The 26,167-nt window shown below is 43.3% G+C and overlaps 2 protein-coding genes across 4 annotated transcripts; both read left to right on the top strand.

Moving 5' to 3' along the window:
- The first annotated feature begins 1,500 nt into the window (after positions 1-1,500).
- ano7 (anoctamin 7) lies at positions 1,501-16,826 on the top strand. Its single transcript, XM_036537454.1, has 24 exons — positions 1,501-1,785; positions 2,836-2,993; positions 3,328-3,376; positions 4,037-4,191; positions 4,728-4,835; positions 5,464-5,600; positions 6,988-7,045; positions 7,826-7,936; positions 8,065-8,230; positions 8,468-8,558; positions 8,736-8,832; positions 8,921-9,064; positions 9,657-9,794; positions 10,106-10,204; positions 10,317-10,419; positions 10,737-10,848; positions 11,677-11,731; positions 12,190-12,287; positions 12,610-12,773; positions 13,893-14,098; positions 14,248-14,387; positions 15,010-15,100; positions 15,580-15,699; positions 16,108-16,826. The coding sequence occupies exons 2-24, from the start codon at positions 2,901-2,903 to the stop codon at positions 16,267-16,269; spliced, it is 2,697 nt and encodes an 898-aa protein (XP_036393347.1). The 5' UTR covers positions 1,501-1,785; positions 2,836-2,900; the 3' UTR covers positions 16,270-16,826.
- Positions 16,827-18,577: 1,751 nt separating this feature from the next.
- Positions 18,578-24,771, top strand: rnf168 (ring finger protein 168). 3 transcript variants are annotated; one of them, XM_036537190.1, is made up of 7 exons: positions 18,578-18,784; positions 20,360-20,765; positions 20,956-21,026; positions 21,287-21,457; positions 22,020-22,111; positions 23,104-23,179; positions 23,829-24,771. In XM_036537190.1, the coding sequence occupies exons 2-7, from the start codon at positions 20,429-20,431 to the stop codon at positions 24,609-24,611; spliced, it is 1,530 nt and encodes a 509-aa protein (XP_036393083.1). In that variant the 5' UTR covers positions 18,578-18,784; positions 20,360-20,428; the 3' UTR covers positions 24,612-24,771. The 3 variants fall into 3 exon arrangements, with proteins under 3 accessions (XP_036393083.1, XP_036393084.1, XP_036393082.1); XM_036537191.1 differs by having other exon boundaries at positions 20,357-20,765; positions 20,959-21,026; XM_036537189.1 differs by having other exon boundaries at positions 20,357-20,765.
- Positions 24,772-26,167: the final 1,396 nt, after the last annotated feature.

The raw sequence follows: 26,167 nt of genomic DNA, 5'->3' as shown, positions 1-26,167 counted from the left end.
GGAGTTATACCTTCTCAGTTTTTGAGGAATTAAGATATTCTAGGGATAGGACCATTAGCTGCTTGGAAGCACAGTATGTAGTCTGCAGTATCCTATTGCTGTAAAGAATCTTGGTGTGGCTGTTGTGTGACACCAAAACATTAGTGTCTCTCTACTCACCTTCACACTCTTTGGAACATATAGTCTTTGAGAGTTCATTTTACGAGGAAAGGAGACATTTTGTAGGGATAACAAATGTAGTAAGCAATATGTAAAAGTCATTTTTGCCTGTCCATTCTGTGGCCCCAGGCTTGTGTTGTCTGTATTAAATATGATGTTTCTGACATATACTCTAGTGCAAGGTGCAATGCTAACACCTATTCACGTGTGTTGTTACCTGGTTTAAACTAACTACACATTCATGTTCTGTACCAGTTGACACTAGACATTGACGTTCAGCAAATGCATATTCTATATTTGCATTTACAGCCATATTGCAGGGTTGCAATATGTCTTTTCTCTGCAGGTTCACAAAACCTGCTCTAGGTGGCAGCAGGCTTACATTAGATTTTTTCAAATGTATATCATAAAACAAATATTAGCTGTATGTCAAATATTTAGTCTGAAATGAATTCAGATAGAAAAACCAGTGACGCTGAACGATTTGAGGTAACGCTGAATACCAGGACTCGCACGCATCCCATAATCTTTTTGCACAGTAAAGGGTATTCTGCAGCCCACAGAACAAACTAAGAGGCTTTGGTTTCCAGCCAGCACAGTGCAGGTTTCTTGAAGAATAGTGCAAAAATCACAGGGCAAAACAAACTGAAATAAATCAAATCCAAAGAGACCAGGATGCTTTGAAATTATCTTCCATCTGACAAGGGAGCTTGATGCAGTTTGTCATGAAAATGTCCTTCCATTTCTGCTACTGGAAACAAAACCAAAATTGTTTCTCGTTTGTTGTTGGAAACAATCAGTTTAATTCTGATCATTTACTGAGGTGGAATTATGTGATACAAATGCTGCTGGCTTGAAATGAGGCTGGTACAGTACTGCCCTGCTGATCTGAAATTATTAGCAAAGGTGTGGTGGATGGTGGTTTGGTGGGGTTGCAGTTGCAGGTTTTTATTCTCACAATTTGTGGCACCATATTTGTATATGACTGTGCTCCAGCTAGCTGTCAATCTCTTCACATTCCATCTTTCTGTATCCAGACAGATCAAGGGCAGGAGGCACATTGGCAGGCATGACCTTAGGGAAGTCACCAATGAGATGGGTCACAGGTGGGTGTGAAGGTCCAAAGAAAGGACACATACACAAACACACACACACACACACACACACATACAGTCTCTGTCCAGGATGTTCTTGTCATTTGTTAATGTTTGGTTGGTCCTATAGCCTCAGGGGGATAGAGGAAGGGAGGGAATGAGCTCCGCCTTCTCAGCAAACATGAGTAAGAGCACTGGCTTCTCTATCTCTCTCGCTCTCATTTGCTCTCTCCCTCCCTCTCATTCAGCCTGCCTCCTTCCTCTCTCTCCCCCCCTCTCTCTCTCTCTTTCTCTCCTGTCAGGAAATATTCTGGTCAGTGCTTTTGTTCTCATGTTTGAAACACAAACTCCACCCTGGATATCTCTGTTTCATGCAAGGGACTGAGTGGGGCTGGAACCACTGAGTCCAATCTGACCCTCCAGAACCACTGAGTTGATCTGGCAACCTGCAGAACCACTGAGTCCATGGCAAGTGTGTCCTGCTGTACCTGTGAATTTTGCTGGTGAGAGAGGAGAGACTGCAGAGTGGCAGGTATGCACGTGTATTAGTGTGATTGTGTATATATTTGTAGCTGTTTGTGGAAGTTTGTGCTCTGCCTGTGAGTCCATGCCTGCATGTGAGTGAAATTGAGCATGTATGTGTTGTGTGTATGCGAATGTGTGTGTATGTGTGTTTGTGTGTATGAGAGAGACTATGTGTTATTAGATCTCTGACAGCATCATTACCCAGAGTCCTTAGTGTTTCCTGCTCATCTGAGCTCCTGTTCTGTCATTCAGTGTCAGATCCCATGTCCTTTAAATTAAGTGGAACTCAGACTGAGAAAAGGAGAGACAAAATTATTTGAAATATGCCACAAGAGAAATTCTAATTTGTAAGGCAGCTGTGGGGCTGGCTACTCCCCATCTATGGTATAAGTGACTCACTCACTCTTGCAGTAGTTATGAAATGCATGTACCAGTGGTAACTGCCCTGGGCTTGAGGCTAAATGGCATGTGGCTCAAGGCACATAGCTCTAATCCCACAACCTGGTGTGAAACTGAGTGGTAGCTGTGGAAGCTGCTCTGGGTTCAAGCCCGACTGGGGAATGGCACATGGCTTAAATCCTGCAACCTGGCGTGAAGTAGGGTCTCACAGTGCAGTGCTGCATAGCAATCCCGGTGTTCTGGAGTCTGGGGTAACTGGGTATAGGAGATGCAGGTCAGTCTGACATGACCTGCTTATGGTAACCCACTCAGTTAAACTGACACTCTCCACGGAAAGCTGCAGTCAGGCACCGTCAGGTATGACCAGAGAGAGCTCACACCTTGCCCAAACAATAGGTGCTTGATAATAATTATAACTGCACCATAATGACTCTAAAACTGACTCTCCAGTTCTGCACAACCTTCTTTGTGTATATCTATCTCTCTATGTCTGCTTCAGCAATGCTTCTGCAGTTGTTGTGGATGTGTGTGTCAAATGTATGTGTTGTGTCCGAAAGCCGGGGGTCATGAAATCTGAAGAAATTTTGATTCTGCGTGTTTGTGTGTGCACATCTGCATTTGTGCATTCCAAGGTAAATTGTATGTGTGCGTATCCCAGGGTGGTGGGTCTTGGGAGTCTGATTACAGTGAGAAAGAGGAAGACAGACTTGAAACAGGGCTGCCATGGTGAAGAAGAAGGGAGAGGGAGATGACAGTGCCACTCTCATCGCTATGGAGTCTCAGCCAGACAAGAACTATGGCAGCTTGAATGTTGGAGTAAGAATCTGAAATCTGAAAGTGTGTATGTGTGTGTGTGTGGGAGCTCCTATTTGTGTTTTGGAATGTGGCAGGAACCTTGCTTCCTGTTTGGGGTGCAATTAGTGGCTGCCTACAAAGAGAGGAAGTTGAGAGAGTGACGACAAGTCTATTAACAATGACTATTAACAGTGCTCTTTCCACCCTGATACAGTACAATAAACATACTCTGAGAAAAACTGAGAAAAACACTTTTTGATGGGGGACAGGTGTAACTAATACGCACAAGTGTTCGACAAATATTTACAGTCTGTCTGTCTGCCTATCTGTGTGTCTTCACTGTCTGTCTGTCCAGGGTCAGATGAGTACCAGGAACGTGTTCAGCAATGGGATCACCCAAATTGGTGAGGAACGTGCAGGGAATGGGAACAGTGTGTTGGAGGGGGCCTTGAGGAGTCTCACTATCGCTGCAATTACAATATACCCCCTTAGGGTCTTGATGTAATGTGCCTGTTTGCTGCCTGACTACTTTGTTTGCTCTAAAGCCACTTCTCTTTAAAACAGCCCTGTGGCTTGAGCATTGACATTTATGCTTCTTTGTAACTTCCTTAAGTCCATGTAAATGTATTTGCCTTGGAGCTAACAGAACTTTCTGGTCTCTGGCGTTGCCTCTATTGTATTAAAATTTTTTGTTTGCACATTTTCTCATGCTGAATGTGCTTACATTATGTGTATGTGCTTGTGTGTGTGTGTGTGTGTGTATGTGTGTGTGTGTGTGTGTATGTATGTGTGTGTGTGTGTGTGTGTGTGTGTGTGTGTGTGTGTGTGTGTGTATTTTTTTTGCTCTGTATGTGTATGTATGCCCACACATGCATGTATGTTTTATGTGTGTGTGTGCACATTTATTACCTGTATATGTTGTGACTCTGGGCGTGTGTGTATGTGTGTGTACATATGCATGGCTGAACCATATGTGTATTTATGCACATGCACATGTGCATATTTGCATGTGCATGTATGGGTGTGTTTGTGTGTGTGTGGGTGAGGGCTCCCTCTCTATATAGACTTTGTACTGGTGTGGGAGGACAGCCTGACACACAGCTCACCAAAGGATGGGCAAGCTGAAGACAAAGTGTCTCCTGCTCCTCATGACGCACACTGGAAGTGGAGGGAGAACTTCCTGTCCAGGCTGCAGGCTGCAGGCATCCAGCTGGAGAAGGTGCACAAGACGGCCGGGGTCAGAGGGGGGGTCAGAACTGCTCCTCACTCCCTGCAGGAGCTGCTCCTGTTTGCGGATAGCGATATCTAGGATGTTGCCGGGAGCAACATTGTGTAAATATTTGATCATTTTCTCCTCATGCAAGCATAAAGCACCTCTCTTCCTGGTATTCCACTAAGTTCCTCGGTATAGGTTATTTCAGTCAACATGCCTCACTGGTTGTCAAAAAGCCTCACTGACCTTATAACCAATTAAAGACCTCAGACTCCAGTACAGTCAAGGCAGTCATCTGGCCCATACTGTTTGAGTATGTGTTCAATAATACATGCATACTGTACTTCAGTGTTGGCAATATAATACTAGTTGCATTAGATTTTTTAAATTACGGTGGAAAGGTAAGTATATGTAAGCATACAGTAAATCAATAAGATTAAAGCATCATCAGGCAAATATTAACCTGCATATGTTTTAGAATGTAGAGTGCATGTCACTCTGTTTGTCTGTATTGTGTGTGTGTGTGTATGTGGGTTTGTCAGAGGGTGGTTGAAGAAGAAAAGACGCAGATCACCTATGTGCTCCTCAGCGCCCCCTGGAGTGTTTTGTGTTATTATGCTGAGGAGATCAGCCTCAGGGTTCCTCTGCAGGTTAGTTCGTCCTTCTCGCTCACACACAGATGCACTGACACATGATTGACTGACAGAGACTGACTGACAAAAGTCAGTGACACACTGAGAGTCTTAATCACACAGAGACACAAGCAGAGACTAAAATTCACTGATATATTAAGACACATGGTATTGGAATATTGTAGATAGTTGTGTAATTAATTACGATTGCTGCATTTATTGTAAAAAATGAGTTGTAAAATAAGGGTTATCAGACATCTCCAAAGAGAATACTTGTATTGCAGGACTTTATTATAACACATTACGCATTTCAGTGTTATATTAGGGTAAGACTGGAAGGTAGGCTGTGCATAAAATACATTCAAGTTCAATGACATCAGAGGCTAACATGAGATATTAATCTAAAGTTGCAAATCAAAATCTAATAAATTTGAATGAATAGGTAAGTGAGCAATATGAATTACAACACTATACTCTGTAAAGCTTCACAGTGGAAACATAATTTTAATGATCATGTAATAGCAGTAATTAGTGTGGGGTGCACATTGCTATTGTCAAGTAAACAGAGAAATGTGTATGTGTGTGTATCTGTGTTTTGTACACACTGGTGTGTGTCCTATATGACAAGTCTGGTACTTGTCCTCAGGTTGTGCCTCTAGACATATCCAACTGGACAGAGAAGCTCCTTGAGAAACTGTCCATCCCAAACCTGATGGCTCAAGATGTTCCCAACCAGCCAGCAGACTTCTACACATGTCAATTCCGCACCAACAAGCTGGAGAGGTACGAAGAGGGTGGGATCACTTCAAAAATGGCATCCTGCCCTGCAGATGGGCTGGTGACCCCCAGCAAACCCCTGACCTTCAACTGTTCTGTAAATTTCTTGTCCCTGTGTTACAAGTGTAGAATCGATTCAAGAAGTAGATCCACACCCAGCGTTTTCTTCCGAAGAGATGAGGCTAAGAGACAAGGTTGTGGCATACTGCCCTTATTTGGTGAATGTGTGCCTCTGTTGGCAATCTCTTATATACCTAGATGTGTGAATTAAATAGATCACACAGAACTAGGTGATGTATTCATCAGAGGTTCTGTCTGATTTATGTGGCATTGTACCACCTGGTATGGCCAGACATACAAACAGAGGGCCTACATCATATCATACATAAATTAATTGCCGTTATTTTAATAGTTATAACTTCATTTTAAAAATTCTTCAGTTCTGTTCTCTGACTTTTGCATGCATCTTTTGAATGAATGAAGATACACTTCGACCAATACACTACACAAAGACAGAAGACTAAACAGACAAGAAGACAGAAAGCAAACAGACACAATGACATAGAAAGGGTTCAAAGGATTGCTCTGCAATATTGTTGTGTCTAAACCTCAATGGGAACTGAGACCGAGTTAATGAAAAACTGGGAAAATATGTGTTATTTAGATAATTTTGCTAATTATTGATAATTTTGCTAATTATAGAGGAGAAAAGCAGGAACATATATAAACTTAGAAACTCCTGTCACAACAGCATAAAGAAAGATGACAAAGATTGTACTTAAAACTCTAAAAAGAAATCTGAAATCTGAAAAAATGTATAGCTAAAATCTTAAAATTGTTACACCAATTTTTGCAGTGTGTCCGACTGACAGCTTTTAAAGCCAGTTACTCTCTGTGTCACACTTTGGCGAGTGGAATCCTGGTCTCCTCATTTGTGGAAACAGACCTCCACTCCATGCAAACAGCTGTACCCCTCAGGGAGTGTAATCAATGTTCTTTGTCAGGGTGTGACTAAACAATCACGTATGGATGTGTTTGCACAGAGGATGGCATCAGAGAAGAGGTTATCCTCTGTAAATACATGAGTCACCTCCATTACAGAAACAGTTGCGCCAAGAGCAACATGGAGGAACTCCTGACACGTGGCACTGGGCCAGAAAACACACTCATCCCCCAAGTCGTTTAGAAATGCGATCCATGTTCCATGAATAATACTTTTCTCCAGTGCTTCATGTTTAATTCATTTTCAGTTCTCACAGGGGTTGATGCAAATTTGTGTTAAGATTTTATGTTGCTCTCATTGTGACGCCGAGTTTATCTCTCCGTGTATGTGTGCATTCATACATGTGTTTATCATCTGTATCTGCATATGGGTTTGCATCTATATCTGCAGGTTTCTGGGCAGTGACAATAAGGACACTTTTTTCAAGAACACCCAGAGGCACCAGATTGTGAGTGCATTTGCATTTGCCTGTATGCCTAACTGCCTGCCTGTCTGTCTCTTTAGTGGTTCAGTCTTGTGTTCTTCATAGTAGTCATCTATATCTAAGGGTCCTTATTTATACACACAAATCATATGTTCTGCATTTATACAACCTTTGTGTTCTAGTAAAGTTTCTTGATTGATGCAACTGCAGCAGTCCCATTAGTGATTCAGCCCCAGGGTCCAGCATCTGACACAACACTCCAAACCGAGACCCACAGAGCAGCAGCCTCGTTCAAATCCACATCCTCCTTCTCACGGCCGAAAATATTGTTGTTAATTCTGAAGTAAAATGAATAACAATGCATTATACACACATACAACAAAGAAGCATACAAAACTAAACATTCAATATAGGCGGGGGTACTCAGTGCTAAAAAAGAGGAATAGATTAATGTGTTTATCTCCTAATATGTGGTTAAGTGTGGTTAAGGAGCAGGACTCGTAACCGAAAGGTTGCCGGTTCAATCCCCGCTGGGGCACTGCTGCTGTACCCTTGGGCAATGGATAACATTGTAAAGAACTGTAACCTATGTAAGTCGCTTTGGATAAAAGCGTCTGATAAATGAATAAATGTAAATGTTGGGTGCCCTAACTCCAGCATCTCTGCTCTAAAATAACACCCTGATCTGTCCACGCACCAATCATCTCAGCCTGTGCCTGTTTGAAAACCTCCATACAGGGCGGGTTATGTCTTAAGATAACACAGCCTCTCTCTGACAATGCCCCCTCCCTGCTGCACGACCAGGTGTACGAGATTCTGGCAAGGACCCCATATGGAGTAGTGAAGAGAGGAGAGGTGGGGATTGACAGGCTGATCAGTGAGAAAATATTCTCTGCAGCATACCCCCTACATGAGGTGAGATACTATTTTATTACACCTGCACCCCCTGTGCTGGGATCCTTTGACAGTCAGGGGTAACTATTACCTGGAAAACGTTGCTGGGGTAATTATTGCTGAGATTAGCCCCCCCACTCTTCCACCAGGGCCCATATAAGGTGCCAAAGGACCATGTGGACCCACAGTCCCTCAGCCTGCGCCAGATACTACACCAGTATTGGGCGCGTTGGGCCTGCTGGAAGAAGTATCAGCCCCTGGACCACATGCGCGAGTATTTTGGGGAGAAGATCGCACTATATTTCGCCTGGCTGGGTGCGACAGAGTAACCACTCCTGGTCTCTTTATGGGCGCTGCTGCTAATGATATGGCAAAGCTTGCTGCACACATTGCCTCTGCCATTACACTTTGCCTTACCACTGCTTCCACAGTGTGTGTGTGTCACTGACTGTCAGTAATGCTCACAAAAGCACAACACCCAAACATAATCACTGTGAATCCTGAGCTATATTGAATTGAATGTCTGTCTCTGTGTGTCTCATTCTTTATCAGGGTTTTATACAGGCTGGCTGTTGCCTGCTGCTGTGGTGGGCACCGTGGTGTTCCTGTTTGGAATCTGGCTGATGGTCACTGATGTTCCAGCGTGAGTGTGAAATACTCGGGGTGGGACCCACAATGTATGCTACATTTTAACAAAAACTACAAGTTAGTACTCTTAGTAAAATAAAACAGAGAAAACACTTCATAAAAGCAAAATACAAAAAGCACAAAGCAATGAAGTCTCACATGGCAACCTAATACATGTACCTCTGTGTCACAGAAATGAAATCTGCAATAGTGGAGACACCTACATTATGTGTCCTCTCTGCAACATCTGCTCCTACTGGAACCTTTCCAGCATCTGCATCACCTACAAGGTATATGTGAATCAATATGCAAGTGTGTGTGCGTGGTTCAGTATATTTATGTGCATGTGTGTCATGTCTCTCTGCCTCTTTCCCACAGGCTGGGCTGCTGTTTGATCATGGAGGGACAGTGTTTTTCAGCATCTTCATGTCTCTGTGGGCCGTCACCTTCTTGGAGTACTGGAAGCGCACCAACGCTGTCCTGGCCCACCGCTGGGACTGCTCTGAGTTTGAGGAGGTTGAGGTGCGGGGACCCCAGAAAACCTTAATGGTCTCCTGGGTGTGGCTGTAGTAGAACTGTAATTTCGCTCTCCGATATTGGTGCTAATATCTTATCTCAGTGGTTCCGAGGTGTGCTACTGTGATGCAGATTTCACACAAGAGAATTAGGCATTTGGGACCTGAAGTGTTGAAATCTGGGCCAGCTATGTACATCACCGCACACATGTCTGGGGGCAGGGACAGGGTAACCAGAAACTTACAAATTGTAACCCTGTGCGGGGAACTGTTGGTGTGCCCGTTATAACAAGGTGCTTAACCTGACGTACCTCTGCAGATATCCAGCTGTATAAAGGGCTAGCAAGATCAATGGGAGCTAGGCATGTTGCCCTGCTAGGTGTAGCTTCTAATCAAATAAATAATTTGATGTAATACAGGGAAAGTGTAGAGACTTGGATCCCTGCTGGGAAGACCTTAGGGTCCCAGGGTCCTGAAAGGGGTGATGTCAGCTTTTGGTTTTGTGTCTGAGTACAGCAGCATATTTCTTGAGGGTGGGTGAATTTTCTCGACCAGGGCGGATGCTGTGGATGCTGTCTTGATTCATGTGTGTGACCCAGGAACGCCCGAGGCCAGAGTTCACCGCCATGGCGCCCATGACCCTGCGTAACCCTGTGACAGGTGCAGAGGAACCCTACTTTCCGGAGAGTAAGCGGTTCAACCGCACCATCACTGGCTGCATGGTCATCATTATTATGGTGAGACGCTGCACAACTGATATCATTACCCTGTATCTCTGACACTCCAATGTACTGTCTGACCGCACTGTAGTACTTCAGAGTGTATGGGAGAGTAATTTATATGATTGGCATGATCAAAATGAGCAAAAAACCCAACTTAATTTTCAGCAAACGTAAGTCATTGAGTTTTATGTGAAGACTCCAATCAGGAACCTCAAGGAAGATCTGAAGAAGAAGATCTGTCTCTCAACCCCCCAGCCAGTTAAGCCGGCAAACCACTGTGTTCATTCCAGTTCACTCAGGACTCACTGAGACTTTTCCCTCTGCAGATTACTGTAGTCCTGGTGTTCCTGATTGCCATCATACTGTACAGAACCATCCTGAGCATTATCATCTACAGGTCCCAAAATGCCTTCTTCATCTTCTCTGTGAGTATCCATCCAATGCAGTGAGGAAGATCCAGCCAGTAATAAATGTTAGGAATGATTCCTCCTCTTCTTCAGTCTTGCATTGATACTGCCTCTCTACGGCCCACTACAGGCTGGAAGGATAGCCAGTTTAACAGGCTCTGTGCTCAACCTGGTGGTGATCCTGCTGTTGTCCCGAGTGTACACCTACCTGGCCCAAGTGCTGACACGCTGGGGTAAGTGTGGAGCTAGGGTGGATCTTCTCATTGCATTGCACAGCAGAGGCAAACATGCACATACAGTTGCACTCACACATACCCACACATACACACATACCCGCACATACACACATACCCGCACATACACACATACCCACACATACACACATACCCACACATACACACATACCCACACACACACACATACCCACACATACACACATGCCCACACATACACACATAACTGCACTTTCACGCATACCCACACATACACACATAACCGCACTTTTACACACTCGTAGGTGCACTGACTCTTGTCTCTACCTCTCTACTAGAGATGCACCGCACTCAGACTAAGTACGAGGATGCTTTCATCCTGAAGGTCTTCATCTTCCAGTTTGTCAACTTTTATTCATCTCCTGTGTACATTGCCTTCTTCAAAGGCAGGTGAGTCTCCCAGGCCAGCGGCACGGTGCGGCCCAAACTTAGGCTGACTCTGGGGGGGTGGTGGAGGCCTTAAGGTTTGGGCTTTTGTGGCTCTCTTGTGGGCTGTTGCACAACATTGTGCAACAATGATTATGGGAGTCCATAGCAAGACATTGTCGGACACATTGAAAGGCTCATTTCCACTAACACATGTCCAGCTGGTCATGAGGTTGGCCATGCTGACAAAGCTGTTACCATTTCCACCTGGCTGTAGGCAAGGTGTGGTATAAAGCGGGTAGCTTCAAGTGCAGTTAGCTATCTAGTTCTGGATGTAGTCACTGGTCAGGACAGGTTATGCTATGACAGAAGTAGGCACAAGTAGATAGTGTGATCTCCCACATTTATGTAAAATTATCATCTTTATATTATTTAAATGTATTCATCATCAGATGTTATCAAAAGTAATAACTGAGTATGTCTAAGAAGATGGAGCCATTTTATGCCATGTGGCATTTAATTTCTGTTCATTTTATTCACATTGGGGTCATAACATTTAGCTAGCATGTAGGGAGCTAGCCACTTTACCACCTGCATCAGAATGAAAATTGCAAATCTTCTGAAAGTCTGGACTTCATTTCCCATCAGCACCGCTGATTCATTGAGGCTTTGCCCGTAAATCCAACCCTGGTGTAACAGTTGTGTAACTAGGAGCCTCTGCAATTGTCCAATGAACTCTTATTGAAACTTTCCTATATTTGCTACAGTATGTAGAATATCTGACATCATTTATTGGTCAATGTTTTAGTCTTAGCAGTCTTTCTCATAACCATTTATGACTCTGTTTACCAGGTTTGTGGGTTACCCTGGCAAGTACCATACCCTTCTGGGAATACGTAATGAGGATGTGAGTGGCTGTACCTCCCATTATTCTATGTGTCAGTCCATGTGTCTGCAGTGTGGACAGTGTGGTGTGTGTGCCTTGTCTGTCATTTCTACACTGACGGTTTTATGTGTGCACCATTTACATAATGGAAATGTAACATGTGTCTGTTGCATGTAATACACAGTGGAATATGTGTATTGTGTCTGTGTGTAATGACAGGGTATGTGTGTGAATGTGTGTGTATGTTGTGTGTATAATGACAAGGTGAAGTGTTCATTGCATTTAGAATGACAATGTAAATTGCGTGTTGGTGCGTTTAAAGGTTGTGTGATGTAGTTGTGTGTGCTGTGTGTATAATGGCAATGTGATGTGTGTGCTGTGTATATAATGGCAATGTGATGTATGTGTTGTATGTATAATGGCAATGTGAGGTGTGTGTCACATGTATAATGGTGGTGGAACCTCTGTGTCCCTCACAGTGTGGACCTGGAGGCTGCCTGATTGAGCTTGCTCAGGAGCTGCTTGTCATCATGGTGGGAAAACAGGTCATCAACAACGTCCAGGAGTTCATGGTCCCGTACGTTCACCTGTTTCCATCCTTCCCCCACCTCCTCCTCTTCTTCCAGCTTTAGCTTCTGCTCCACCCCAGTCTATATCTCCTTCAGCACTGCTTCCCCCTCCTCACTAATGTTTATGATCTTTTTTTTCTGTTTCTTCAGTTTCCTCACTGTGATATCTGGCCATCTCCATCTTTCCTGCACTGCCAAATGCTTCTCCTCTCATTTCCCGCTTTTTCTCTTCTTAAAACCCTTGTTAAACCCCTCATTTCACATGTCTTGCTCTTTCCCTCTTCCTCGCCTCCTTTGCCAAGCCCCCTCTTCATCTCACACTCTCCATAGAAAATTGAAGAGCTGGTGGTACAAGCGGAAGTTCCACTCCGGGAAGGAGGTTGATGGTAATCTTGAGGTGCCAGAGGAGGGGCAGCAGCAGAGCACCATGCCCTGGGAGACAGACTACAAGCTGCTGCTGTGTGAGGGACTGTTCAATGAGTACCTGGAGATGGGTGAGTGAGTCTGTCACACCTGGGCTCAGCTTGATACTGTATGTCACACCTTTATCCGTCTGAAATCTCTGAGCTCTGAGTTCAGTTCATTTATAGGAGTTGGGTTGGGCTGTTTGGGTTGAAAAACGGCTCTCTGTCTAAAGGCTTTATTAACTGTGTGTGAGAAGCAGTATCAGTTCAGATCACCACTCAGTATTACTGTTCGTTTGTTTCAAATATCCATCCTGAATATGGGTCATGATACTAAAAAAGGGCATGGTTAAATTTTATCATATCTCTGACAAATTAATGTGACACACAGCTCCTTTCCTGAGAGTTGATCTTGTTCTGGTTAAAAAATTTAGTGAGTACAGAATTCAAAACACCACAGTTTTAATGATGCTACTGTGCCATTTTGAATGAAATCTTTTTGGTGTTTCTGATGATTTGTTTTTATATGTGCTTCTACTGATTGGGGGTGCATGCACCACAGCTGCCTCACACTCCAATCAAAATCCAAAGAAAATGGACAAAATCTATGAGTGTTGAATAAAGGCTAATCATATTTTCCTCTGATTGGTCCACCCATACAAAAATAATATACTGTAAATATATATTTTGTAGCTGGATCAATATATTGAAAATATGTAAATTATTGTTGTTTTGAAAAAAAATTGCAATACATTTCTGCTTTGCATTAATATATTTGAAATGTATTTACAACTCTACGCACATACCCACCCCTACCATGGCAGAATGAAGCCAATTTATTCTGCTGCTGTGGGTTCCTGATCATTGTTGCCTGATGACATGCCTGGGATCAAATCAAGGCTGTAGGGGTCAGCCTACACTCAGAACAAGTACCTGGTATTCCTGCTCAAGATGAGCAACTTGCCAACTGGAGCCACATACGTTATAATTTTTACAATTGTTATTAATTCATACACCTGGATGGTTGTACCTTGCCCAAGGGTATAACTGCAGTGGCCTGCCTGGGATTACCTTTGACAATTACCTTTGACTTACAAGCGCTACTCCTTACTACTACACCACAAGGCTGTATGGAATGATGATGGGATGACCTGTGGACCTGTGATGGAGTCATGTATGTGCCTGTTATGTCCCTGTGTAACGCTGTAGTGTTGCAGTTTGGATTCATCACCATCTTCGTGGCAGCATGCCCACTAGCACCCCTCTTTGCGCTACTGAACAACTGGGTGGAGATACGTCTGGACGCACAGAAGTTTGTGTGTCAGTACCAGAGACCTGTTGCAGAGCGGGCCCAAGACATTGGGATATGGTTCAATATTCTGCAGGTCATCACGCACCTGGCAGTCATCAGCAATGTAAGACATACCTCAATCTTTTGAACCTTCCCCATAAAACACTGTAAACACTGTCAGTAGGGGTGTTTGATATGTTTAACATCCATAAGGGTCTCCTTAGGTCACCGTGAACAGAGATTACGTGACCTGACTTCCTGTCTCTTTGCAAGGCCTTCCTGATTGCCTTCACCTCTGATTTCCTGCCACGCCTCTACTACCGCTACACCGCTGAGGGAAGTCTGAAGGGCTACGTCAACTTCACCCTCTCCATCGCCCCAAGCAGCTTCAACCAGAACCATACCCAGTGCAGGTAGACCTACTCCCAACGCAAGTAGAAAAGACCTAGTGCACATACATCTGCACCTAGCACAGGTAGAACCACAGCTAGCACAGGTCATACCACACCTTTCTCATTTTGTTAAACCTCAATCATCTTATTCATATCCCCTCTCTACCCTGGTCCCGGGGTGATGGAATGGGATCCCCACAACTCTCAGGACAGCAGGATCACTGCCCATTTTCCAAAACCTCATATTGAGTCTACAGCTGGGCTTACCATACTCAGTCCCTCCCCTTTCTAACATCATGGTAAAACCTTAGTGGTAAAAGTAAAAACAGCTTAACCACTGGAGACAAAAGCTTGACGGCAGTTTTTTGCAGCTGTAAAAACCTCAGTGGTAAACATCTCATGGCAATACAAGTTTGGTGGCTGGAAGTTTGTGGTAGTTGTTTAGGGTTGTGTGCCTTGTGATGACACTTATTTGTGCTGATGCCTCCCACAATGGCAATACATTTAATGGAGGCACTAATGATTCACTATCTATAGTGAAATTAAGCTTGCCAATCCCTACTGAATCCACTTTTTGGAAGTCAATTTCTGAGAAGAGCATCTGTTTCATGCATATATGTAAATACAAATGTGAAACATTCAGGTATCGAGGCCTTAGAGACCACAAGGGACACTTGCTGCCTGAATACTTCCATCTGCTTGCCATACGTCTGGCTTTTGTCATCATATTCGAGGTGAGTTTCAATCAAACTGCAGCTCCCGCCAACCTTTAAAGCCCTCTTAAACTAAACCTTTACCTGAAAACAAAAAAATGTAGGATTTGGCCACGCACGTGTAAATAATGAAAAACTTAGACAACTAATAAAGATATGAGTTAAAACTGAGAAGCAATCAGAATACTCCATCTGTCCGCCACTGCTCCCACTGTGATCTATGCCTTCAGGTTGCTTTACCCCACTGATTGCAAGCTGTTTGATGGTGCAGGATTTTTTCAGAGACTGTGAGTGCAAATTGGTGGGAGGGATTCATCTTCTATTAACAGGAACTCCAGGCTGTACCTGATTAGTAGCGCTTTGATTTGTTTTGAAACAGAGAAACTTCCTCAGAAGAAAGAATGATTTTTTTGTTTTTAAATATACCCTGTTTGAATATACCCTGTTTCTCAATTTGTCTTTCCTCCCCTCTCCTTTCACCCCTCCCCCATTCTCTGCAGCATGTGGTGTTCTTTATAGGTCATATGATTGACATGATGGTCCCTGACATTCCAGAGGAAGTGGAGATTAAGATAAAGAGGGAGCACTACATGGCCAAGGAGGCGCTGGCAGAGAACCAGGTGCGAAGCAGCATCACATCACATCTGTGTTCCGATTTCCTACTGAAGACCGTAGTCTTTCCTACTGTTTGTGTTAGAGACTGATGCTACTGTGAAATTTCAGCGCATATCATAGAAAGCATTAACAAGCTCTTTCTCCTTTTCCCCTGTCGTCTTTGCCTTTTAACTCCACCCTCTCCCCTTCCTCAACCCCCTTTCAAATTCAATTTCTCCCCTTCTAACTTCCCCATGCTCTTCTCACTTTCTCTGTTCTCTCTTTTCACCTTTCCATTTCTCTTTCCCTTTATCCCTTTCCTTCTCTGTATTGTCTTTTTTCTTCCTTTTCCTTTCTCTCCAATCATTTATTTCTTCTCACCACTCTCCCTCTCTCTTTATGATTCTTTACCCTCTGTCTCTCTGCGTGTACAGTCCCTGGGTATGAAGGTCGTACTGGAAGAAACGGAGAAAGTGGCCCCTGAACTGAGACGGAGGCGTAAACCTGAACTTCTCGCATCCCCAACACGGGACAGTGACTCCCCGCCACCATTGCTATCTCCCATCCCTGAGGACCAACGTAGACCCTCCCTCTGACCTCTGACCCCCCAGTAGTGGGGTGTTTCTCATGTCATTGTTTTTGGGACTCATCTATGTGAGGGAAGGCTCCATTGAAGGGAGTGGCACAGCTAACACTCTCAGGAACTAATTTAGATAATTGCATCAAACAAGAAAGGAGCTGGAACATCCATAGTTTGTCCTGAGTATTTATAGAGAAAATGACTCTGTACAGAGCAGTCATACCATTAACATTTATCTTTCTAACATATGATGATATCTGTATCACAGTGACAGAACACCAGCGAATTAAAGCAATATCCTGAGTCTGGAGAGGGGAACGGGTTGAGCCGCTACTTAATAGTTGTTTTCCAGCTCCTCCCAGTGGTCAGATGCTGTCACTGCATATCATTTACAAGTACAGTGCAGCACGTTGTAGTGGACTTATATCTTTTCGTGTGATTTATGTAATTAATGTACAGATATATAAAAACATATAAAAAAATTTAACATCATAATAAGTATTCATGTAAAGATTCATAAGCACTAATTTCTACAATTATTCGAACCATATGTATAGACATATGCAGGGTAGCCACTGTTGTTTACCTACTGTGGAAAACAGTGTAAAGTATCAGAAATATGCAGATTCCACTACACCCTTACTGACAAGTGAGCAGATCATAAATACTCATATATACTACTCATATTATCATATGCAAAGTGAGACAATAAAATGATTTAGTTCCTCATCCCTTTACTTCTCGTTTCCCTTATTCCACCGCATGACGGGTGAGCAATAAAACTATTTGAAGGTTGCAGCTCTTTGCCTTTGTGTAAAATGTGCAAATATAGACAAATGAGTTACTAATTCATGTAACAATTATTTTTTATTGCTTCACAACAAAACATGTACAACAGGCGGGGTGAAGGGCTGATCCTTCACAATATTATATAAATTGAAGATATTTAGGTTAGATTCAGTTTCTTTAGAACACTTACATTCATGTCTATGACATTTGCCCAGAAACACTTAAAGTCTTATTAAAAAGTTACAGACAGTTACATCTGTTTTATCTGAACCAGTTGCACCAAAATCAGTATATTTATCACTATTATATGTTCAATCCTAACGATGTTAATCAGTCCTAAAGGTTGTGAATTATTTTTTCATGCATTGATTGATGGAAAATGCTGGTTCTTATTAATATCATTTAAAAAAGATATTTCAATAAAGTACTATGCTTCTGCTTGTTAAAGAATTGATGTTCTCATGGATAGTAAATAGTCTATCCAACAAAAGATAACCACTTCCTGTCAAAATGAAAAGGTAAAATTCATCATCGCTGAAGTGCTGACTGACCATACAGGTACTTCCAATAAATCCAGTTCTGACAGAGTATCTACTTTCATACCGAATAACATTGTTGGATGGAAACATGCTTTTATAAATTGAAGGAGCTGGGCTTGTAACCTAAAGGTTGTATATATTTTGTAGAACTGCTGCTGTGCCCTCAAAAAGGCTGTTATCCTGAATTATCCAGTTGTACAAATAATGTAAAAGGTTTGACTATGTAAGTCCCCCTGGTTATAAGTGGTTTAAGAAAATAAACTGTTTAGTTGGAGTCTGGGGGGAATAAAGTTCCAAACAGAAGCTTGGTTTTTAATGACATAGCGCATGACATTCACTCCATCTCAAAGGGAGGATGTTGAAGCTGACCATTTTAGTATCCCAGACATAACAGGCCCACAGTTCATACAAAATTTCATCCTCATCATGCATCATCAAAAGGGTAGTTATTTGACCTTTTTCCAAGCTGAAAAATTTTACAGAGCTCATTTGAATTATTCCAGTCTGTCTGTAGCCTCAGGCTACATATTTGTCATGTTTTAGAAATGTATTGATAAGCTGGATACAAGTAAAGAAAATGCCTTAAATGTAGTGCAACAGAGGGGCTCAAATGAATGACTGCTCTGTTAGATTTGGTCCTCTTTGTAATTCCAAAACCCTTTCCTTTCACAAATGTACTGCAGGTTATTGTATAAAGACAAGTTTGTCTTTCTTTCATGAGGCACAATTCGTATTCGCCACTGAAAAACCTTGCTATCAATCGCAACGATCCAAGATCTCTTTCATTGGGTTACCGCATATTATCGATCTCAGTGTTTTATTACTGAACGCATGCGTAACTCTATCGAGCACAAGGTAATGCGCATGCGCTCTACTGACTGCGCGTTGAGGTAAATCTAGCGAGTGTTTCCCGGGATTTTTTGTGTTCCGGCTGTAAAACTTTTCGGCTAAAATAGAAATACCATTATAGTTTAATATTATATTTTAAGTAAAGAATCTTACAGGTTTTCAGTTAACGTACATAACTAGTTAGTTCTTACGATTAGCTAGCTCGCTGGCTGGTTTGTGCCTTGTTTAGTCATGACTGAATAAGGTTAGTTAGCTAGCCGCGCTGGGGTAGTAATAGCAGTTAGCTAACTACCTGATGTTTTGGAAATCAAGATAGGAAGTTCGGGTGACTGAAGGCTACAAGGCCGCTTCAAGGTAAACGTTTGGCAGACGTTATCCTCAGACAGTCACCAGCTGCTAGTCACTAGTTAAATACTGCTAGCGTCACACGACTAACTTATTTGTTAAATTAGCTGGCAAGGTAAGACCATGCTGTTGTGCTGTAAATTCATTAGTCTGTTGGGTAGCTACCCTAGCATGCTAACTGCAGCTGCCCAACCACCCAGTTAGCTTGCTATCTTGCTATCTTATTTTGTCAGCGGTTGTTACAGCTCAGTTTGGGAATTTAAGTCCCGTTGTACAGGAATTCTCGGTCTTTCTATCGGTCAGTACTAACGCCCCATTCGTCCAGAGACTGCATGTCTTCCCTTTGACTAAGCCAGCTACACAGCTATGCTGCATTGGCATTGTGAAATGTGCCTGAAGCTGCAGTTACCATTCACACTGTGATTGTTTAATATTCGAGCCCACCGCCTTTGGATTGATGGGAATAAGTTTTTGTGGCAATTTGCGAGTGAATTAATAGCAATTCTGTGTGTTTTCTGAATGTGAATTAAATTATTAGTTTCCACCAACAACTTGCCTAATACTAGCTAAATTAGTTAATGAAAAGTTACTGAAAATGACATGTTTTTTCTAAAATACAAAAAAATGGCAGGTCCCTCTCTGCATTTGTTGTTTTTAACAACGTATTTTCCTATGCATTAGATCTCAAAATGTATGGATACTTTGAGCTCTGTATGCCTTTCTTTTTATTCAGCAGTCTTAAATTCTGAGCCACATTCTCCTCTTTGTGTATTTACATGTACAATTTCATGCACGTTATTTGCTGTATTTCTGGCAGCAGAGAAAACATTGTAAGCAGTTTTAAAATCAAACCCATGCCAACATGGTTATTTATTTTTAATGCAATGCATGGAATTAAAATTCCTCAAGCATTAAAGTTCACACTACCATTACATTCAACATGAGATACCACTGTATTGTTAGAACTTGAGCCATGTGCAGGATCACGTTTTGGCCAAAATTCTACTGTCAGAATAAATGTTATTTTTCAGGGCATAGTTCCAATGTGAGGAAGAAAGAGAAAAAACATAACTTTAGAGTTAGCTAGCAACGTGGCCACCTAGTCTGAATTGTTTGAACTCTGTGTAACTTCAGGCAAGGAAAATTGCTTCTGAGTGATGATAGTTAATGAACAACCTTCTGTATAGTGTGGATCAGAATGGATGTGCATTTACACCTTTGTAACTGTGATCCAGTGTTTAAAAACCACATATAATTTCCATTGTGTGTTTATCAGAATCTGTAACTGCAGCATTTCCCAGTTGTTAAGGGAAGTCCTGAATTGGCATTAACCACATTAAATGCTGGAATTGAATGGGGCTAACATCCTGCCCTGTCACACTTCTAATGAAGCAAATATTTATTAAGTTGCTTGAGCCATGATTTCCATCCCTCTTTTTAAAGAGAGCGGTTGTATATCTCAAGCAGTGTATCTCTTAGAGGGCCACAGCTAGTTCAGCTCCATCATCTTCAGTCACAGAGGCTGTGTAGCACCAGAAGGGGAGGAATGGAAATTAAAGCATTTGTGACCAATTTTCCCAGCAGGTGCATCCAGAAGTTTGTCTTCAGAACACAAAAGTAGACAGTAAGGAGGAGAGAGGGAGGGGGGAGGCTATGCCACCCGTGTCTGAAACGGAGGTGAACGTGAAGGATGGCGCAGCAGAAGGGGGGCTGTCCCAGGCAGACTGCATCTGCCCCGTGTGCTTGGAGATCTTCCTGGAGCCAGTGACCTTGCCCTGCAGCCACACCTTCTGTAAGCCCTGCTTCCTGGAGACGGTGGACAAGGCCAACATCTGCTGCCCGCTGTGCCGCAGGCGGGTGTCCACTTGGGCACGGCTGCACGGCCGCAACAAGACGCTGGTCAACGTGGAGTTGTGGCGCCGCCTTCAGGAGGCCTTCCCCGTGCAGTGCCAACGCAGGCTCACCGGGCAGGATGTAGAGGACACAGCCAGTAAGTGTGCGTTCCTCCCTCTGTCTGTCTGTGTCAGGTTCTCTCTGGTGCTGGCTGTCCGTGTCTGTGGGTCTGCTCTGTCTTTGTGAACTGGCCCATAGAGCTCACACAGTGTAGAGTAATGTGTAATCTGCTGTGTTCTCATGTTAACTGATTTTTTTTCCCCTGCTGCTGCTGCTGCTGCTTTAAGCAGCAGTCCCCCGTCCAAAGGTGTCCCAGCCAGGAGAACTACGCAGGGAGTATGAGGACCAGATCAGCAAGGTTAGTGTGTGAGTGTGCGGGTGTACATACACACACCAACACACGCTTAATATGACCTATACATTCATACATAAATTATGGATGAAACAATGTTCAGTTATTCCCATATCAGAATACAAGATAACATTCTGTTACTTGGATCAGCATTTGAATGCTTGTTAATTAACAAAACAGAGACGTTTGCATCTATTGCTCGGCGGCGGGGATGTGTGTGCTGTGCACACGCGTTGACCGCTGTTGCCCTCTGACCCTTGTCCAAGCTGGCGGAGGAGAAGCGCGCGCTGGAGGAAGCTGAGCGCAGGGCGAGTGAGGAGTACATCCAGAGGCTCCTGGCGGAGGAGGAGGAGCGTCTGGCAGAGGAGCGCAGGGTGGTGGAGGAGAGGCAGCTGGAGGAGGACGAGAGGCTGGCTAGGATGCTCAGCGACGAGCTGGTGAGCTGTGAACACAGAAATGACCCAGGTCCCCAGGGTGAAACGTCAAGGGTCAACGTGCTTGTACATCTATAGAGAGCTTTGAATATAGGAAGAGGGAAGACGTCCTGATGTCTGTCCTAGAACTTGTTCATTATGAGTGACAAGGAATGCAGTCATCGAATCACAAGTTTCAGTCCTGCTGTTGTCATGTCGTGCAACAGACATTAATATGGTTAGTCGCATCATAAGGTGCATCATGTGAGTTTTAGCAGCTGAGTGAATTTCAGGAGAGAATTTTTACAGCAGAGGTTAAGAGAATCTGAAGTAGGTAAAAAGTGCACATGTGCCATTCACTCGCATTATGGAATTTAAAGTTTGTGCTCCTTTGTATCCACAATCTCTTGTCCTGGCAAACCAGTAAGAAAAGGGGAGATTACAGTCATAGTGTCTTCAGTACATCTCATACACCCATGACAGCAACCGGCTCTTTCAGTCCATGTTTGCCTTCCCACTTAATTAAAGCTTGTTTGTTTCTTTCTTTGGTTGTAATTTTTTTTTAAGTATTTTTTTTTCCTCTCAGAATTCAAATCCAGTATCAGAATCACAGATAAAATCACCAGTAGACAGTGCTTCTACAAAGAAGAAGAAAAGCACTGCTGGAGACATTGAGAGGTGAGTCATGCTCTAGTGAGGTGTGAGAACCTCAGGTTATCAAAGTTCTCACAGTTTCCACAGATGTATTCATTTTAGAGTGAAGCCCCCAGACTCATACTGTAGGTCTGCATCTTGATAACTAACAGTGAGTCATCAGGTCAAACCTATTTGATTTGATTTCTTCAGTACATACACACCACAGTGTCCAAGTATGTTTTTTTTTTGGTCCTGTTTTCACCATTCTGAAAACACTGGCACCAGTTTTTACTATGTGCTTAAGATTGCATGATTGCTGAAAACGAGCCAGTCCCCTAGATAGGCAGCTCCCTTAGATAGGTGGTTACCAGTTTGGAAAAATTTTCTATAAATAAAACATGTAAAAAAAATTGTGGTGCATTTTTGGAGAGGTAAAAATGGATGTGTGCCAGCACAGAGTAGTTAGGTTATTCAATTATTCAAAGAGGTTATTCAATTGAATTTGAAGTTATACAGCAGATTTAAATACAATCAAAAGCAACATATTTTTCTCCCGTGGTAGTTAGATGCTTTTAAAAGCGGTCAAGGAGCTGGTATCAGTCAGGTAAGCACAATAATCTGCATGTAAAGTTGGTGTTCAGTATGGTAACTATCAGGTTCATTGTTTTTTATGTGTGTCATTTTAAATCTTTTAAAAATTTTATGCTCATTTGAGGACAGTATCTTTTTTCCCCTTCTAAATTAAACTAAATTGAATTGAATTATGTTTATAACTAGCTCTCTTAATGGTTTATTAACTGTTTCCATAGTTACCATATCTGTTTAGTGCAGTGTCAGTAGGGTCCCCCAAATCAATGTTAATATTTGAGTCTGTAACTGCTGCATTTTACTACGCTTTGAGGCAACACCACACCACATGCCAGTTGATGCACAGTGTAGAACACTTCCTTTGTGGATGCTGGAATGAGACTGTGCCTCCTGGTTAACGGCTTCTGTTGCGTTAGCTGGATATATTTGTATTGATATCATTCCAGGTTCTTGTTCCCTGTTCCTATGAGATCTCCCAGCAGCACAGAGACCAGCCCCAGTTCCAGCCTCACAGCCAACAAGGTGTGCCTCACACACACACACACACACACACACACACAAACATGCATACGCACGCACTCACCACAGGCATACGCCAAACATGCCATAAACCACACCTAATGTAAACTCTTACTCGACACACACACACACACACACAGAGTGAATGCATTGGCAAACCGAAAACAGGATTTACTGACAAGACACTAAACACACTCAGAGTAAATGTATAAATGTCATGTGAACAGTGCATGTCATTTTACTGTGGAATATGTACAACTCTTCCATGAATGTAATGCACATTTCTGAAGAAGCCTGTGTGTAAGTGTGTATCTGGCCGTTCTGCCTTGAATGGCACCAGAATCCAAGCAACATTATATATAGTGGCTCAGAGCTATCTATATATATAATAGTTGTCTCAAAATGCATGTATTTTGTGATGTAGAGATAATAAACCCCAAAATACTGTTTTTGGATGGATTTAATGACACACTGTATAACACCGCTCCTGTTGCAAGAAAGAAACATGTCTGTTACATTTCTGTGATGTAACTCTCTCTTTAAAATACACTGAACACTAAGCCCTCAAACACTCCAACACAGGAGCTGTGTGAATGTAGAGAAGGTGTTGACAACTCTTAACTTTTTTTTTTTTTTTTTTTTTTTTTGAAAGGAGAATATCTTGATGCCATCATCATCAAGGGAAATGGGGGTGGATCTGGAACCACCAATGCCCATGATTGACTTCTACGGCGATGAGCTGAGCCCCAGGCCTCACCTGAATGAGACGGAGCCCTGCCCGCTTAATGGCTCCTGCACTGGGGCGAAGCAGGACCTGGATGGGTGGACTCCCAGCAGCAATCAGGCGGGAGGAGGGGCCGGCAGCAAGAGGAAAAGCGGGGATATGGATCCAGGCATTGGGGACGGCCTAGTCAGTAAGCGCCCCTGCACCCCAAGCAACACCCCGGTCGACACCCAGGCGGGTACCCCTCTGTTTAGGGAGCTGGTGCAGGAGGAGGAAGACCGGTTAAGCCGGTGGCAGCAGGAGGAGAGTGACAGGCAGCTGGCCCTCAGACTGCAGAGGCAGCTGGACCGAGAGGAGGCCCAGCGGGCCGTGGACCGCCGGAAGGGCTCCCCAGATCAGTACGAGCTCCGTGAGAAGCCGTGCTCCACCCCTAGCCCCGCCCCCACTGCCACCTCGGACAGAAGCACTGCAGGCAGGGTCAGCAGAGATCGCTCCAGCGCTGCCCTGTCACTAAAGGAGGAGAAGAGCACGGTGAGGCGACAGTCTTCCAGAACTCCAAAAGAGAAGCAGGCCCCCCACAGGAGCTCTGGAGGCTCCACCCCTAAGCGTTCAGGCACCACCAGGTCTTCCCACCTCAGCGGCACCAGCACCCTGCCCAAGGGCAGCAAACAGACCACCCTCACAGATATGTTCTCCAGCCTGGCAAGATGAGAGTCCTGCCCTGCCCTGCCCAGTTCTCAGCTCAGGGCCTCCGAGGAAGAATGTTCTACCAGCCCTGTCCCTATGTGTTCCCTGCCTTGCCCAGCCTCTGCAGTTTTCAGATGTGCCTTCTGTAAAGACATTTAAAGCAATGGTGTGAGTGGGAGATGAAAGCCCAAAGACATTAACAGCACAGATCTGCTGCTGCTGTTTCCCAAGTTATGAAACCAAGAGTGAAGTCAAAATTTCACTATATATTTCTGTACATTTCCTTGTGATTCAGAATGATTCTAACTAATACACTTTTTTACCACTGTAAAACACTGTAATGTTGTGGTCTGACATTTCACCGTTTCACTAAATTTGGTTAAATTTTGAATTTGTTGTTTATCAGTGTTTTCAGGGTTAAAGGCAAATGAGATGGAGATAGGTCGATGGATGCATTGAACAACGCTTTTTTTATGCTTATTTGGATCCTTTTTTGTAAATCCATATGAAAGCTTGAAATTATTTTGGAATAAAAGAAAAATAAGTGCCAAAATGGATTTTGTCTTGTCTGTTAGGAGTGATTCAAATGGGGAAGCTAGGTGATAATCAGAAGTAGTCAAGTGATGTCTCAGTATTTATGAGGAATTGATGGTTTCTAGGCTGGACAGCAGTCTGAGGGCAATATCCCAGGATCCTTTAGTATAGTCTCTCACTGAGTTACTCACTGTAACTAGCTGCCCTGTTTCTCTGTGTCTGCCTCCTGCCTGATGGCTGGGGCTAAGCAGCTAGTGATTGGATGGGAGGCCTGTAGGGGAAACCCATCCTTCCTGATCAGGCGGAAAGACCAATGCTGTAGTGCAGGGTAATTAAATTGTTCATTGGTCGCATGGTGGTACTTCTGTAAATCCCAGCTTGCTGTGAGTGGCAGGGGAATTCATAAGACTAGACTTGTGAGTGGTTTGATAGTTAAGGAATTTGGGTTATAACCAGGAGGTTGCCAGATGTGGGGTTAACCCTGCTATTATTGGTACCATCAGTGTGGAAATTTTGATACATGATTAGCCCCTGATCATCTCTGCTTTCAGCTGAACTTGTTATTATTTCTATTATTTGAAAGGTTCATGGCTGTATTACTGGCTGCATGTTCCTCCATCAAAAAATAAAAGGGGTTGTTGGTGGAACATGGGCAGAGCACTGCAGGACTGAGGGACAAGCTTTATGGGGTTTAGGCATGAAAGGCCAAGATGCTTGTGGTGACAAGAAATTAGCTGGATGTTTGATAAAAAAACTATTTTTGGCAGAGTAGAAGGGGCTTGGTTGAGTTTGTTTGCACATTGTCTTAAGGTTACCTCATTGCAGTGTTGTGTACATTTTACATGTGTGGTTTTCACTCCTCATCTGCCCTTCTACCAGCCAGTTGTGTTGAAATGATTAATGAAATGGTGTCCAGCAGAGGGCACTGTTGACCTTGTATGTCAGACCCAGCTACTGATCCAATGTCTGATTTACCCATGGTTTAGCAGATTGCAAATTTTCGTTTTTGCATTATTATTGTCATTATATGGCTTTGTTTCAATGTA

This window comes from Megalops cyprinoides, chromosome 9 (assembly GCF_013368585.1).
Source record: "Megalops cyprinoides isolate fMegCyp1 chromosome 9, fMegCyp1.pri, whole genome shotgun sequence".
NCBI classification, from domain to species: domain Eukaryota; kingdom Metazoa; phylum Chordata; class Actinopteri; order Elopiformes; family Megalopidae; genus Megalops; species Megalops cyprinoides.
The sequence above is the reverse complement of the archived record's forward strand: the minus strand, read 5'-3'. Positions and strand labels throughout refer to the sequence as shown.